Genomic DNA, 14,376 nt, shown 5'->3' on the forward strand with positions numbered 1-14,376 from the left:
CATATAATATAATTTTTTTTAAATTAAATCATAATATTTTTTTAAATTTTTTTTTTTATATTTTTTTTTTTAATTTTTTTTTTTATATATTTTTTTTTTAATTTTTTTTTTTAAATATTTTTTTTAAATATTTTTTTTTATTTTTTTAATTATTTTTATAAATATATTTTTCACTTAAAAATTTATTTCCTATACAAACAACATATTTCTAAAAAATGATTCCATTTAGTTTCCTTGAATATTAAGTTTTTCAAGACTGCGCCCAAATGTATGCAACACTTTGCTTAATATTTTCCTTTAATATTTTTTATGTAGTTTATAAAACAATTTTGTATGTTCCAAACTTAATTAATTACTTAACAAACTCAGAAAGAAAGAGTCTCAGTTCAACACAAACTCTCAAAACACTTTCTCTATAGCCAACCTTATACGGGAGAGAACAGCCGTGTCTCGCTTCACCAAAGCAATTGACACATTCTAATCACGACTAAACAACTTTCGTTTAACTAAACTCGTTAAAGCGTCATTAGCAAGTAGTTTCAACCATTTACCAGCGATCGATTGTCCAATTTAGCGCAAAGTCACAGCTGTTTTGGCGCTCAGCGTAACGCTCACACACATTTTTGTTGTTAAAGTCTTTAGTTTTATCCCAGTGTTGGCTGACAAATATAATGTTGGTCAGTAAGCAAGCTAATTTGTGGAATATTTAACTGTTGTTTCGTTTCCACACCGTTCCGTGGTACCAAAAATATACTCGACAAGCGTGGTCTTGGCGCTAATTTGGTTTAAAGTGCTGTGGCTAATTGTGTTTTTGTTGAAATTTACTGCTGACAAGAAACAGCGAAAGATTTTTTTTCAACAAAGTTACAATTGCTAACGTCAGTGTTCGAATCGTGGAATTTTACGTGTTAACCTACTCCCGATTGGTTGGGCTTGTCGCTTGGCTGCCTGGCTTTGCATGTTACGGTGTTATTATTTTTATTTTTTTCATTTACTTATTTTTCATTTTTTTCCACCTTTTTTTGGAACTGTACAACCATTAATAGTAACGTGACCAGTTACTGCAGCCGATAACTGCATTATTGTAATTTTTTCTCTTTGTGTCAGTCATTCATTAATTTCTCTCATTTGATTCCCCCTACATCAATCTCTCCCAACTCTAATCTAGTTTTATCGATTTTAATTACAACATTTCTCACTCTTCCGGTTTGTCGGTGAAATGTTTTTTGTATTCAACACCTCATTGATAATCTAGTGTTTGCCTTGTCTTTTCCTAGATTAAATATCTAATTATTCATTAAGAGCCATGCTCGCCATACGAACGATGTCTATATTACATAATGCGTTAGTTTTAATCGCTGTTAAATGACTGTTATTTTTTTTGGCCTTTGTTGTCGTTTTTTGTGGTTAATTAACAACATATATGTAATAATAACAGTAACAACAGGCGAAGGTGAATGTCATTTGTTTAATTTCATAGCCTTCCACGCATGAGTCTTTTCTTGTTTTGTAACGAAGGATAGACATATATATTTGAGATGTCATTTAGATAATGTCAAATAAATGCTAAACTCTTCTAAGGTTTCTAAAATGTTTGAAACCACAACATTACTTGCCTTGGATTTGAAGGTTAAAGAAACTTTAGAAATCCGTAGACCCGCTTCAGCCTTAGGTTAGGTTAGGTACGAAGGCTGTTTCCCTATAGGGGGAAACCCACTTAGACTATCGAGAGCAGTCCTTTGTGGTGCCGTAAAAGTTCAACCCCCTCACTTATTTATGAATCGACAAAGCGCTTGGAACCTACCACAAATCGCGGGGGTGCTCAAAAAATTGAGATTCAAGGATTTTTTGTCTAGATCACGCAAAGGCGGGACATCCCAAAAGGAAATGCTGGGAGGATTCTACCTCACCTTCTTCTAGGCAGCTTTTGCAGCTAGCATCCGATAAAATTCTTAATTTGACCGCGTGAGTCCCAATGGGACAATGGCCAGTTAGAACTCTTATAACTTGGGAAAGATTGATCTTGTTTAGGGCAAAGAGTTCCCTTGACCTCTTGCGATTTACTTTGGGCCAGAATGATCTTGCGACAGAACAGGTGCTAGTCTAGTGACTGTCCAATGCCTGCTGACTGAGACCCATTCATCCAGAAGCAAGTTGCAAGAGGACAGCGGCGCTCCTGTTTGTTCCCATTCCACTGTATGTGCAACAGAAGTATCTGTCCTAGCAAGCTCATCAGCCTTGCAGTTTCCTGCGATTCCGCTGTGGCCAGGCACCCAAACTAGTATGATAGCAAAGTGCTCCGATGCAACTGATAGCGAGGACTGGCAATCCTTAACCAGCCTGGAGCGCACAGTCATTGAGCGCTAAGGCTAATATTGCCGCCCTACTATCAGCCTTCCCATTAAAGAAATTGCTATAAAAATGCTACTACTTGATCAATCTCTAGATATTAGCTTTCCATAACCTCAAAACACAGTCTTCAAATAGTCTAACCAAGGAAAGCTGGTGATTTGAGAATTTTTTCTGGAATTTTTTTTTTTTCATAGCTGTGAAATATAAGAATCTACATCGTGATCTACAACCGATCTACGCTGGTTTTTGTTTCTGTCTACTCAAGAAACCCCACTAGATCCTCTAAATTTTTCGTGAACCATTTTCTTTGGGTCCTCCAATATCTAATTCAACGAATAAGGGTTCTAATGACTCTTGTTCTCGCTTGTTACAGCTAATGGTTTCACAAAGGTCGTTTTCTTAATGTCACCGACTCAAAATTCACAAATAAAAATAAAGATGGAATAGAATAATTCCCGTTATTGTTTCAAGAACTTATCTCCAAAATTGAAAACTATTATAACTTATATCTAGAATCTTCGTATAGAAATCAATTATTCCACGAATCTCTTAATAAAAATTGCAAATCACTGCTAAAATTAATCAACTTCCCGTCTGTACCGTTAGCTGACCTTGACAATAATGTTCGAGCGCTTGCTTGGTACAATAATAAGATTAGCATGCTAGCAAAAACACCTATGTTTTTTTGAACTATTTTAATTTGTTTTAGTTTTTAAATCTTCTAAACAACAAGTCACAAATTATATGTGGAATCAAGTGAACTATTATAGATTTCTTATTTATATAGAGCTTGTTTTCTTTCTTTTCTTAACAACAAGTACTACTTATGAATGCAATAGGGTTACTCAATGGTGGTTTTGATGCTTGATTTTGCATTTGTCACACCTACAAGAGTCTCTGTGCAAATATTATAATTTTTTGGGTTTCTTTTTTAGTTTTATTTTTTCGTTGTTTTTTTGGTTGAACTTGTTTTTGGAGGTCAACTGAGTTCATATTTGTGATTTTTTTTTATATATTCTGCACTGTGTATCTTATAAATTTCCGATAAAAGCATTGGCGTATATGTAATAAATTTTATAGAGGGGTTGTGAGAATATTATTCACTTGATTTTGGTTGATAATGAAGATTTCCGAGTTGATATATTTCAATCTTAAAAACTTACTGAGTTTCCAAAAGACTTCACTTTTCTTGAAGCTAGCTCATCTTCTATAAAATCTGTACTCATAATAATACTGTTACTCCTGTAGTAGTATGTAGTGGTACGCCTCCGTAAATACCTTACTGATTGTGAAGTTCAACTTCTGTGCAAAGTTCGTTAATAAATCAATCATACGGTACCTGATGCTGTCAGCCATCTAGTGTGTTTGTTTGTGTGATTTTTGCTAACCGAGTTCATTGTTTATCATAGTTGTCTGATTCAATCTTTGTTTACTATCTCACTTAAATCCGGAAGTGTGACGTTCCATTTATTTATGCGTATCCATTACTGTCTTATAGAATTCTCGAACTTTTTCACTTGTTCTCTGTCTTCAGGTATCTTTCATTTAGGCCTATTTGTTTGAAATTTTATTTTGTTATTGTTGTTATTTTATATTTTGTTTCGTAATAAAGTTGATTTGTATAAAAAGTACGCAGCTGGTGTACTAAACTTTGTAGGTGAATGAACTGAGAAATTTTGAGACTTCAATTAGAGATGTAAATAATAAATCGATATTGAAAAATATCGATAATTCATAAAATTACAAAAAGAATAAGTAAAACCTTTGTTTATTTTAGTCGATTATCACAGCGATATTGTTTGTAATTGATTATTTAAAAGTGAAATCCATAGAATTCTCTCTCTCTCTCTAATACTGATTTCGATTAATCGGACGGGAAGTATAAAGTCATCACAGCTATATCGATTTTAATCGATTTTTCGAAAGTAAAATCGAACGAATTCTCTGTGAAATTGATTGTAATGATTTAATCGAACAGGGAGTGTGGGGGGTATCACTGCGATATTGATTCAATCGAAAGTGACATCAAATGAATTCACAGGTTATTGATTTTAATCGATAAATTGACCGATTAGTGTCTAAAATTCTATGCAATATTGATTTTATTAGATAAATCGAAAGTAAAATCGATAGAATTCATTGCATATTGTTTCTGATTTATTAATCCAACAAGGCTAAAAGTCTATAATTTAATGCAATATAGATATTAATCGATTGAGAAGTCTATGAATTACTCCGAGTTATCCGAGTGATTTTAATCGATTATTTTAATAAGAAATCTGTAGAATTAATTCGATAGAAGCCAGTGAGATATTGATTTTAATCGATTAATCAAAAATGAAATCGATAGAATTCACTGTATGTATCGATTAATCGACTATTGAAATTGAAATTGAATTGAAATTGATAAAAATGCACATGAGATATTATTTGTAATCGATTAATCGATAGTGAAGCTTACAGAATTCACTAATCAAATTTATTATCTAACCGTGTAGCCAAACTTAACATGTCACAATTTGGAAAAAACCATTTCCTTTGTTAGTGAAACTATATTTTAACAATTAATTAGAGCATAAAAATCTGAGCCGGTTGCACAAACATGACATGTTGGTTTAAGAGCCAACGAACTAGCCGAGAAGTCAATGCCAAAACAATTTGAAACCACAACTTAGCGAACATGAACTTTATGATTTTTGAATTGTGGCTACAGACATATGTACATATGTTTGAATGTATGTTTGTATGAATACAATATAAGCTTGTGTGCATGTTAGCGGTATTTGTGAAACTCTGTGGCTGTTCCGAAGGGTTATATACTTGGTTTCATGCATAGCATACTTGCAAGTTTTCACTAAAATTGATGTCATTACGAAAAATACGCAGTACGCTGTGAATTGATTTATACTTGACATCGATTTTTGGTCAAATGAACATTAAAATTACAATGATTATGTCTGTATGTGTGTCTATGAGTAAAGTTAAATTCTGTGGTACTAAGTTTCCAAGTACTTAAGTGATTGTCATTAAGCATAGAAGAACTGAAATTACTCGGAAAATAATTGTGTTTTAACGGTATCAATTATTACTTTCAAAAAAGCTCATAGCAATTATTGTAAGAAAAATCGCTCACAACAATTTTCCGCTCAAACATCTACTAACTCTTTCCGCTTTAATGCAAATTAACTAGACGTTTCCTAGAATTTATCTGTATTAAACTTTGTTCACTCTGTTAGTTGCCGGAACTATTAAAAAACTATAATTTTATACAATAACAATATTTGCTATGCTCGAATACACAATTCGCAATGCTTTAATATTTCAACAAATTTGTTTCCAGTCCATAATATAATGCACAATAATTTAATAAGACCCTCTAAAAAATTTTTAGAATGTCAATAACTCGTACAATGACACGATGTTAGACAACCAAATATGCAATTAAATATATACATACATATGTACAATGCCTTTAAAAAACCCCAAAAATTCAGTAGTCAAATATGCATGAAGCGTTAAAGCGTAAACTTAGTAGCTTAGCGTCTGCACTATCCATAATTTAGACGCAGAGTAAATGTATATCGGTAAAACCGGTTCACTTTTGCGGCGCCTAAGGCTAATTAAGTACACTGCAAGAATTTTAATGAGTGGTTTGAACATTGTTTTAGTTTATATGATCATACTGATAGTGGATTTTACTTAAATTTGTGTATTTTATGTATATAATTAATTTTGATACTGATTTTAATCGATTAATCGAAAGCGGAGTTAGCGATATGGATTTTAATCGTTTAAACTAAAGATAAGTCTATATGATTTAATGATATAAACATTTTAATCGATTAATCGATAGAAAAATTATATAAAATTCAAATAGAAATATTGAAATCCAAAAAGAATGTCTATGTAATATTTGCGATACTGATTTCAATCGATTTCTCGAAATATGAACCATATAAATTCGCTATGATATTAGTTACATCGATTAATAAAAAAAAAATCGATAATATTTATTGATTCTGAATGATTAAACGAAAGGAAAGTCGACTGCGATACTAATTTCAATCGATTACTTGCACATAAAGTCGATAACTTCACTGCTATTTTAATATTAATCGATAAATCGAAAGCGAAATATACACAATTCATTGATGTAGTAATTCTGCTTGATTAATCGAAAGGAAAGTCGACTACGATGCTAATTTTAATCGATAACTTGCAAAGGAAAGTCGACTGCGATGCTAATTTTAATCGATTACTTGCAAATAAAGTCGGTATTAGTCACTGGGATATTGATTTTAATCAATTAGTCGCAAGTAAAGTCGATAGACTTCACTGCTATTTTGCTATTAATCGATGAATCGAAAGCGAAGTATAGACAATTCATTGATATGTTAATTCTGATTGATTAATCAAAAGGAAAGTCGACTGTGATACTAATTTCAATCGATTACTTGCAAATAAAGTCGATATTATTCACTGTGATATTGATTTTAATCGATTAGTTGCTAGTAAAGTCGATAGACTTCACTGCTATTTTAATATTAATCGATTAATTGAAAGATGATTTTATAAATCTTCCTAGAATGTTGATTTGAATCGATTATTCGAGATAAAAACCAGAATTCACTGCTAAATTTAATTTCGATTGATTAATGGAAATAAAAGTCAATTTCGATATTAATTTGAATCGATTAATCAAAAAAGAAATCGTAAAATGATTTGCGATATTGATTTTAATCGATTATTCGAAGAAGTCCAACAACAAAATAATTTTAATAGTCGCCGAAGTTGACCCATCATCCCTTGAACTTGGTTTTAATTATTTCGTAGCCCTCGAAAAATTCACGTGTTCAATTTAACCTCAATATCGTATTTCTTTTTGCATATTTATGGTCATTTCTGCTGCGACACAGTTCGCATGGTCATTTCGTAGAAATCATTCGGCTCTTTTTGTACCATTAACACAATAAAATATTTATTGCCACTCGCATATTTGAGTGCGTATTGTGTTAGCCGCTACTACTATAACACACATTATATTGCTGATCGATATCTTAATTGGCATACAAACATACAAACAATATGAAATGTGTAGAAATACTATTTGTTGTGGCGACTCGGTGTTGCTGTCATAACCGCTTTGGGGCTTTTTTCACGCACGTGCCATTACACCGCTTTTTGGCATTTAATGGCATCTGAGCATGAATACTATTTTATTTTTATTGTAGCTCATAATGGTTTTCCCCTCAAAATTTTTTGATGAATCTTATTTAACACATTTGAGGTGCGTTATTGACTATTTTTTTTGGGTTTGGGATTTCATTTTGGGTTTTATTACTTTTTTATTTTCATTTTTATAATTTAAATTTTTTTTATTTTTATTTATTTATTAAAATTTTTCTTATTTCATTTTTATTTTATTTTTTATTTTTTTCTTTTTTATATTTATTCATTTTTTTGCTTTCCTTTTATTTTTTTATATTTTTGCTCTTAAAGAGATCAAGGTTATGTTATTACAAACATTCATATTCGCTTTCATTCAACTCAGAGAACGTATAATATATTTATTTATATAATATATAATATTTAACGTTCTCTGTTCAACTCATTCATGTTGTAAACATACATATAAACACCACACATTCTCTTTTTCTTTATTTTCTTGTTTATAAAAATGCGTAAGCTTTCAAGCGCTACCCGGACCAAGTCAAGCTTGATGGGATTATTTAACAATTTCAATATTTATTTTTATTTTTATTTTGTTCATGTGTATGTGTGTATGTTTTCATACACTTGTTGCACTAAACTCTGCTCAAAGTGCTCTTTCTTGGCCGATTTTTGGCGCATGAGCACTTTTTTCCACACGACCACATAATGTATTCATACTCACTTGAGTGCATGTTTACTGCATAAATATTTCTTTTTTTCTTCACTTTCCATTCTTGCCTTCCTCGTTGCAACTGGTGGCAACTGTTGGCATCTGTGACACCATTGTTTTGTTGTCGTCAGTTCATTCATGTTGTCGTTGCTGCTACTTTTATTGTTGTTGCTTGTTACAGTTGTCGTTTTACTGTCGCCTGGAATGTGGCACAAATATCTGTACACGGTTGTTGCATGCAACATAATGTGCATTTCAAGTTTTCTGTTTTCTTATTGTTTTTTCTCTGTTTCATAATAAATATTTTTCTTTTTGACGCTTTTACTTTCATTTTTCATGCTTAGTATTGCTGCTGGGGCTGAGTAAACCGTCCTTTGTGGTTATTTGTATTTCATTGTTTTTCATTGAATTTATTTTGTTTTTACTTTTTATATTTTTTGTTTTTATTTTATTTATTACTTTATTTTTTTTATTTATTTTTAGTTTTTTTTTATTTTATTTTATTTTTTATTTTTTTTTAATTTTTTAATTCAATTTTATTTTTCACTTTTTTTTTAATTTTTTAATTCAATTTTATTTTCTTAATTTTTTTTTCATAAGGCGAATTTTGAAATTTTTTTTATTCATATTTTTTCAGAGCAATCAATAATTGCAAGGCAAATAGTCCATTTAGCAAAAAACAATAATTAGATATGCAATTAAACTGGTATAAACAGTTGTTATGCACATTAGATTTGTTTATACCAGTCTCTAGATATTATACCAGCTGCTTGTTCGGTTGGTCACTCTCAAAACAGCTTATTTTCGCATTGATTTATCACATATGTTGATTAACACTTTCATGTTCAAGTCAGCAACTTGAAAATTTATCATTTTCTCATTTCTTATACCATATTTTACCCTTAATTGTTTAGGAAAAAAACTTAGATATTAAATTAAACTGGTATAAGCATTTTCTTTGCGCTTTATATTTGTTTATACCAGTTTCAAGCATTTATACCAGTTGTTTGTTTGATTAATCACTCTCCAAATAGCATTTTTTCGATTCAATTAAGCACTAATATTTAATTACAATTCTATGCTGAGTTCAGCAAGACGAAAATGTCTAATTTTCCCCACTTTTTACCAGTTTCAAGAATTTATACCAGTTGTTTGTTTGATTAATCACTCTCCAAATAGCATTTTTTTGATTCAATTAAGCACTAATATTTATTTACAATTCTATGCTGAGTTCAGCAAGACGAAAATTTTTCTAATTTCCCCACTTTTTACCAGTTTCAGGAATTTATACCAGTTGTTTGTTTGATTAATCACTCTCCAAATAGCATTTTTTCGATTCAATTAAGCACTAATATTTAATTACAATTCTATGCTGAGTTCAGCAAGACGAAAATGTCTCATTTTCCCCACTTTTTATACATTTTACAGCAAATTTTACTCTTGAATGCTTAGTATGAAAAATATATATGAAATTAAACTGGTATAAACACTTTATATGCGATTTATATTTGTTTATACCAGTCGCTAGTATTTATACCAGTTTGTTCGATTGGTCATTCTTAACAAAACTTATGTTAGCATGAAATATTTATTATTCATATTTCTGAGCTAAGTCCTGTAACTGGGAAATTTATAATTTTCCCACTATTTTTTTTTAACATTTTAGACAAAATTTTCCATAAAAATCAAATGACTTTCACTCGTTAAATAGTCAAATGGTATCTACTATACTATATGAATAGTAAAGTATAGTAAAGTGCAAAGTAAGCGACTTCTGCACTCATAAATCATTCATTGCTTGGTCCAAATAAGAACCACCTGACGGTAATCACACGCGCGTCGAATGACAAGTGAACGCCTTTAGACGAGCACTTTCAGAAGCTACATACATGTAGCTATATATATATGAAAAATATGTACATACATGAATAAATAAAAATAATAAATCGTTATTTAGCCCACTTTGATATGTGCATATTGAACCAACTACAATTACAACAACAAATATATTGAATAAAAAATTGCAGCTATTTAATAAAATTACATTTAATTGGGACATTAAAGTGCCAACACAAGCGATAATTGTGCAGCAGTGTAATATATACAAACATACGGACATAATTATATATTTAATATTAAAAAAATATTGAAAATCGAAAAAAAAACAAAAACAACACATGAGCGCGTCAGTGTAAAAAATACAAGTGCAAACAGTAACAAAAGCAACAACAAGTATAACAAATACCAAAAAATACTTGCAAATAAATCAATCAACAACAACAGTTATCGATAGTCCGTTATCACAATCACAATGACCTGCCTGTCGGACATTGATCTGGCCACTCTGCATAAAAGTCGCCTGGAGGAGCGTCTCAATTACAAGCTGGCCTGGGGTGGCGCTACAACACAACGCCTATCCGCCTACCATCATCAGCAGCAGCATCATCACAGCATACAACAACAACATGCGCGTTTGGACAATTATCAAGCAATGCCAACAAAAGCCACAGCTCAACCGCGAAATGCTGCTACACAGAAGCAGAAGTCGAAACAGCAGTTGAAGTCCACGAAACAACAACAGAAGTCCAATCAACAACAACAGCAAACACAGCAGCCGCTTGATAATGGCTTAAACGCGCCGACACGCTCTAGCCCGCAGCGTAATGCGCCTCAAAGTGGTAAAGCTGCCGCAGCTGATGTGCTCAATGGCAATTGTGTTGAACTCACCGATAAATTACAACATTTGCAATTCGATGATGATGAAGATTTGGCAAACAGCGGTCACCCTAAAGTACAACATAGGAGTCGCAAGTCGTGCGCCACAGTTGGACGATCCTCCTCGCGCTTGCTGGTAGATGATCCCAATTGTAATTATTTTACAGCAACAACGCGTCGTCGGCGTTCGGGTACATGGCCGTAAGTGTGATTTTTTTTAATAATATTGTTTTTGTAATAAATTGTGGTAACCCTGTTCTAAATATCATTTTCTCTATTAGGGTATTCACAAGGTGTCATATTGTGTCATATTGTCATATTTTTTTATGACTGTCATACCAGCACTGTTTCACATGCAAAATTAAAATATGACTGATACAACACTGCGTGGTATGTTTCTTGAGTTCACTTGCTGCCGAATTTTTTCGGTTTTTTGTGGCATATGCCTAGTACTGCAGTAACCGGTTACTTTTTGGAACCGGTTTTTTTGGGACACACTCGTCGCAGTGTGGGCGGTCGGTGGGTGGGGCTTTGGAGCAAAACTTCGACGAGTGGGTAGTCGGTTTTCTGTGAAGAACCGGTTTTTGGGGTCGGATAGTGGTCGGTTTTGCTCGTGCCCTTCTGCCCGAACACTTCTCAATCGATTTATACCGCACATTGTATATATCTGGAAAATACGGACATATATCTGGTTTTGGCCTCAGCAAAATCGCTGTTTTTTTTGCTAAGGTCAAAATCGGATGATCGCATATATATATTGATGATTTTTTATAGCGGATCGCGGATATATGTATAGCATTTCTGTCTTCTTAATTTTTCACTATCAGCTGATTAAGTGTAGAAATATGACAAAATATGACATACAACAGTTAAGGGTGCTCACAAGTGTCGTATTTTCTAAGAATATTAAAATATGACATAAGACATACAACAAAGCTTTTTAATTGCCTATATATATCCTAAAGTCTTAAAAAGTTTTATTTAAAAAAAAAGTGTTTCCGAAAGAAAATTTTCAACCAACATATTGTTTTGATATAAAATATATTTGGCAACCCTGTCAACAAAAGTTATAAACGCCTTACTGTTTCTAAATATTTAAATTATGCGAACTCTCACGTACTTACCACATGCCAATTTATCTCTATCAATTTTCTAATCATCGACCACTTCAATTATTTTTAAATACAAAAATAATCAATATTTTGCAATTTCATAGCTGCTTGCAATAAATGACATTAAAAAATAATAGTGTTATATGGTTTCTTTAATGTGATAACGATAGAGTAATTGAAAGATTACATAGTACTTAAATACGAGGTGTGTTCAAAAAATAACGGGAATTTTCGTTTTTTTTAATATTTATTCAGTTGTCTAAATTAATATAGTGGCCTTAAAGATTGTCCCTATTCGATATTATACTCTTATGCCAGCGCTTCTTCCAACGAAAGACTTTTCAAACTTTTTTGGGATAGTCTTTGGCTCTTTCTCGTATGTTTATAAAACGACAGCCCTTTGAGGTTCTGTTAATTTTTTGAAATAGAAAAGAATCTCGCAGAGTCATGTCCGGCGAATATGACGAAATTTTTGGAAATTTTATAACTCTAGTTACTTTTTTTCAAAACACCTCGAAGATTCTAAATAAGTACCGGGGATGTCGAATAATGCAAATTTTAAATTTTAAAGTGTTTTGAATATTATTTGAATAAGTAGAGTTGTCTAAAATACAATTAAAAATTATTTTAAGAAAACACATAACACATTTTTTTCGAAAATAATTTCAAAAGGTCTTTATATAGTTAAACAATTAAACTACTGATGTTCGAAAAGTAACTCCGAAAGCTTTCATATGATGTAAGAGACTCTAAAATAGCATTTCATAAACCTTAAAAGTTATATTTTAGTCTCTTTAAAGTGCTAAATATTTAATTTTGTTTTAATCAAAATTAAAGTGGATTTTATTTCAACTTAGTTTATGATATATCGATACAAAGAATCATTATTACTCAGCATTACGTGCATAGATAAGTTCATTTTTGATAGTTTTATCGCTGTCAATGTTTGCCATATTTATCAAAGTACTTATTCAAGTTGGGTCGATTACTTTTTTACTGTCAATGTTTTTAATTGAACTGACTATACAGTAAAAGCTCCTTATTCGCGCTTCCTTTATTCGCGATTTCACTATTCGCGGAGACCCAATGTCTATATTCGCGACTAAAATTTTTTTTATTCGCGGATATCTAATAAGTACATACATAATAATAAAATTATTCCAATAGGTATCCAATACAATATTCTTGTCAAATGGACTAATAAAAAAGTAAAATAGATCTTATTACAAGAAAATGGTAAATATTCCACTATTTTCGCAATATTTTTGAACTTTTCATAATATTTACATATAGAAGGGGCTCACATGAAACTGAACGCTTGTTCTTACCCATTTTTTAGAAAACTTTCAAAAAACACTTTAAATTAAATGGAACCAATAAACTCTTCACTCCTTTAAAATTTTTTTAACTCAGATAGTGATTGAGATTGATTGACTAGATCACCTGCGAATGAACTCTGCGATTTCTTTATGAACATTGATCCGTCTATGGAACGAAGTCTAATTTTTAAGAGACAAATTGCTAATTCGACTGCTGTGTATCAGTCTGAAGTGAAGGAGCTTTTGAAAACTGCTAAGCAAGCAAAAATTACAAAATTCTTCAAACCATTGCCTAAGTCTTAAGATAATTAATTAAAATGTTCAAAAACTTCAATGAATACATTTTTTTATATACCTATTTCTTTTTTTTTTTGTCACCTAGGAACATATCCCCTATAATCCCATATAAATTACCATCCCGTATTCACGGTTTCTGTATTCGCGGCATATTTATGGAACATATACCCCGCGAATAAAGAGCTTTTACTGTATTATAAAAATATCAACAATAAGTATACCATACATTTCCCTTCTAAAGTCTTTAGGTATTCAACACATATAATTAATTGTTAAAAAAAAGCTTCTTTGAATATCTCTAAATAATACATATATATTCTTTAAACATTATTATTATTAATGAAAAAAAATTAAAAAAAAAAATGAACTCATATACTCCCCGACGGGGAATTGAACCCCGGTCTCCCGCGTGACAGGCGGGGATACTGACCACTATACTATCGAGGATGTTGAAATAAATTCGCAAAAATGCGCATAAAAGTGCAGCCAGAGCGAGAACAATAGTCAACTCATTGATCATGCGTTTGCTCACTGTTGCATTTATAATTCCAAATTTCTCTCTCACTCTATTTCTAACACTCACTCTCTCTGCATTAACTCACTTCTCTTTTAGCTCTCCTAAATTGACGCTCAAAAACAGCTGTTTCCGATTAATTTTTTATATACTCTTTTTACACTCTCTCATTCGCTTAATTTTTGT

The 14,376-nt window shown here is 31.6% G+C and overlaps 1 protein-coding gene and 1 non-coding gene across 11 annotated transcripts in view; one reads left to right on the forward strand and one right to left on the reverse strand.

Moving 5' to 3' along the window:
- Nadk_1 (NAD kinase) overlaps nt 1-14,376 on the forward strand; it is a 50,037-nt gene that overhangs the window by 14,731 nt on the left and 20,930 nt on the right. For 3 of the 10 annotated variants that reach the window (XM_054234080.1, XM_054234081.1, XM_054234082.1), the window contains exon 2: nt 10,191-11,149. The exons of 4 other annotated variants lie outside the window; for them this stretch is intronic. In XM_054234080.1, coding sequence (XP_054090055.1) covers nt 10,545-11,149 — 605 coding nt within the window. In that variant the 5' untranslated portion in view covers nt 10,191-10,544. The remainder of the gene's footprint in view (nt 1-10,190; nt 11,150-14,376) is intronic. 3 more of the 10 variants (XM_054234084.1, XM_054234085.1, XM_054234086.1) reach the window with 1 other exon arrangement.
- On the reverse strand, nt 14,052-14,123 carry Trnad-guc (transfer RNA aspartic acid (anticodon GUC)). Its single transcript has one exon. It is a non-coding gene; the product is annotated as a tRNA-Asp (tRNA).

Source organism: Zeugodacus cucurbitae, chromosome 6 (genome assembly GCF_028554725.1).
Source record: "Zeugodacus cucurbitae isolate PBARC_wt_2022May chromosome 6, idZeuCucr1.2, whole genome shotgun sequence".
Lineage (NCBI taxonomy): Eukaryota > Metazoa > Arthropoda > Insecta > Diptera > Tephritidae > Zeugodacus > Zeugodacus cucurbitae.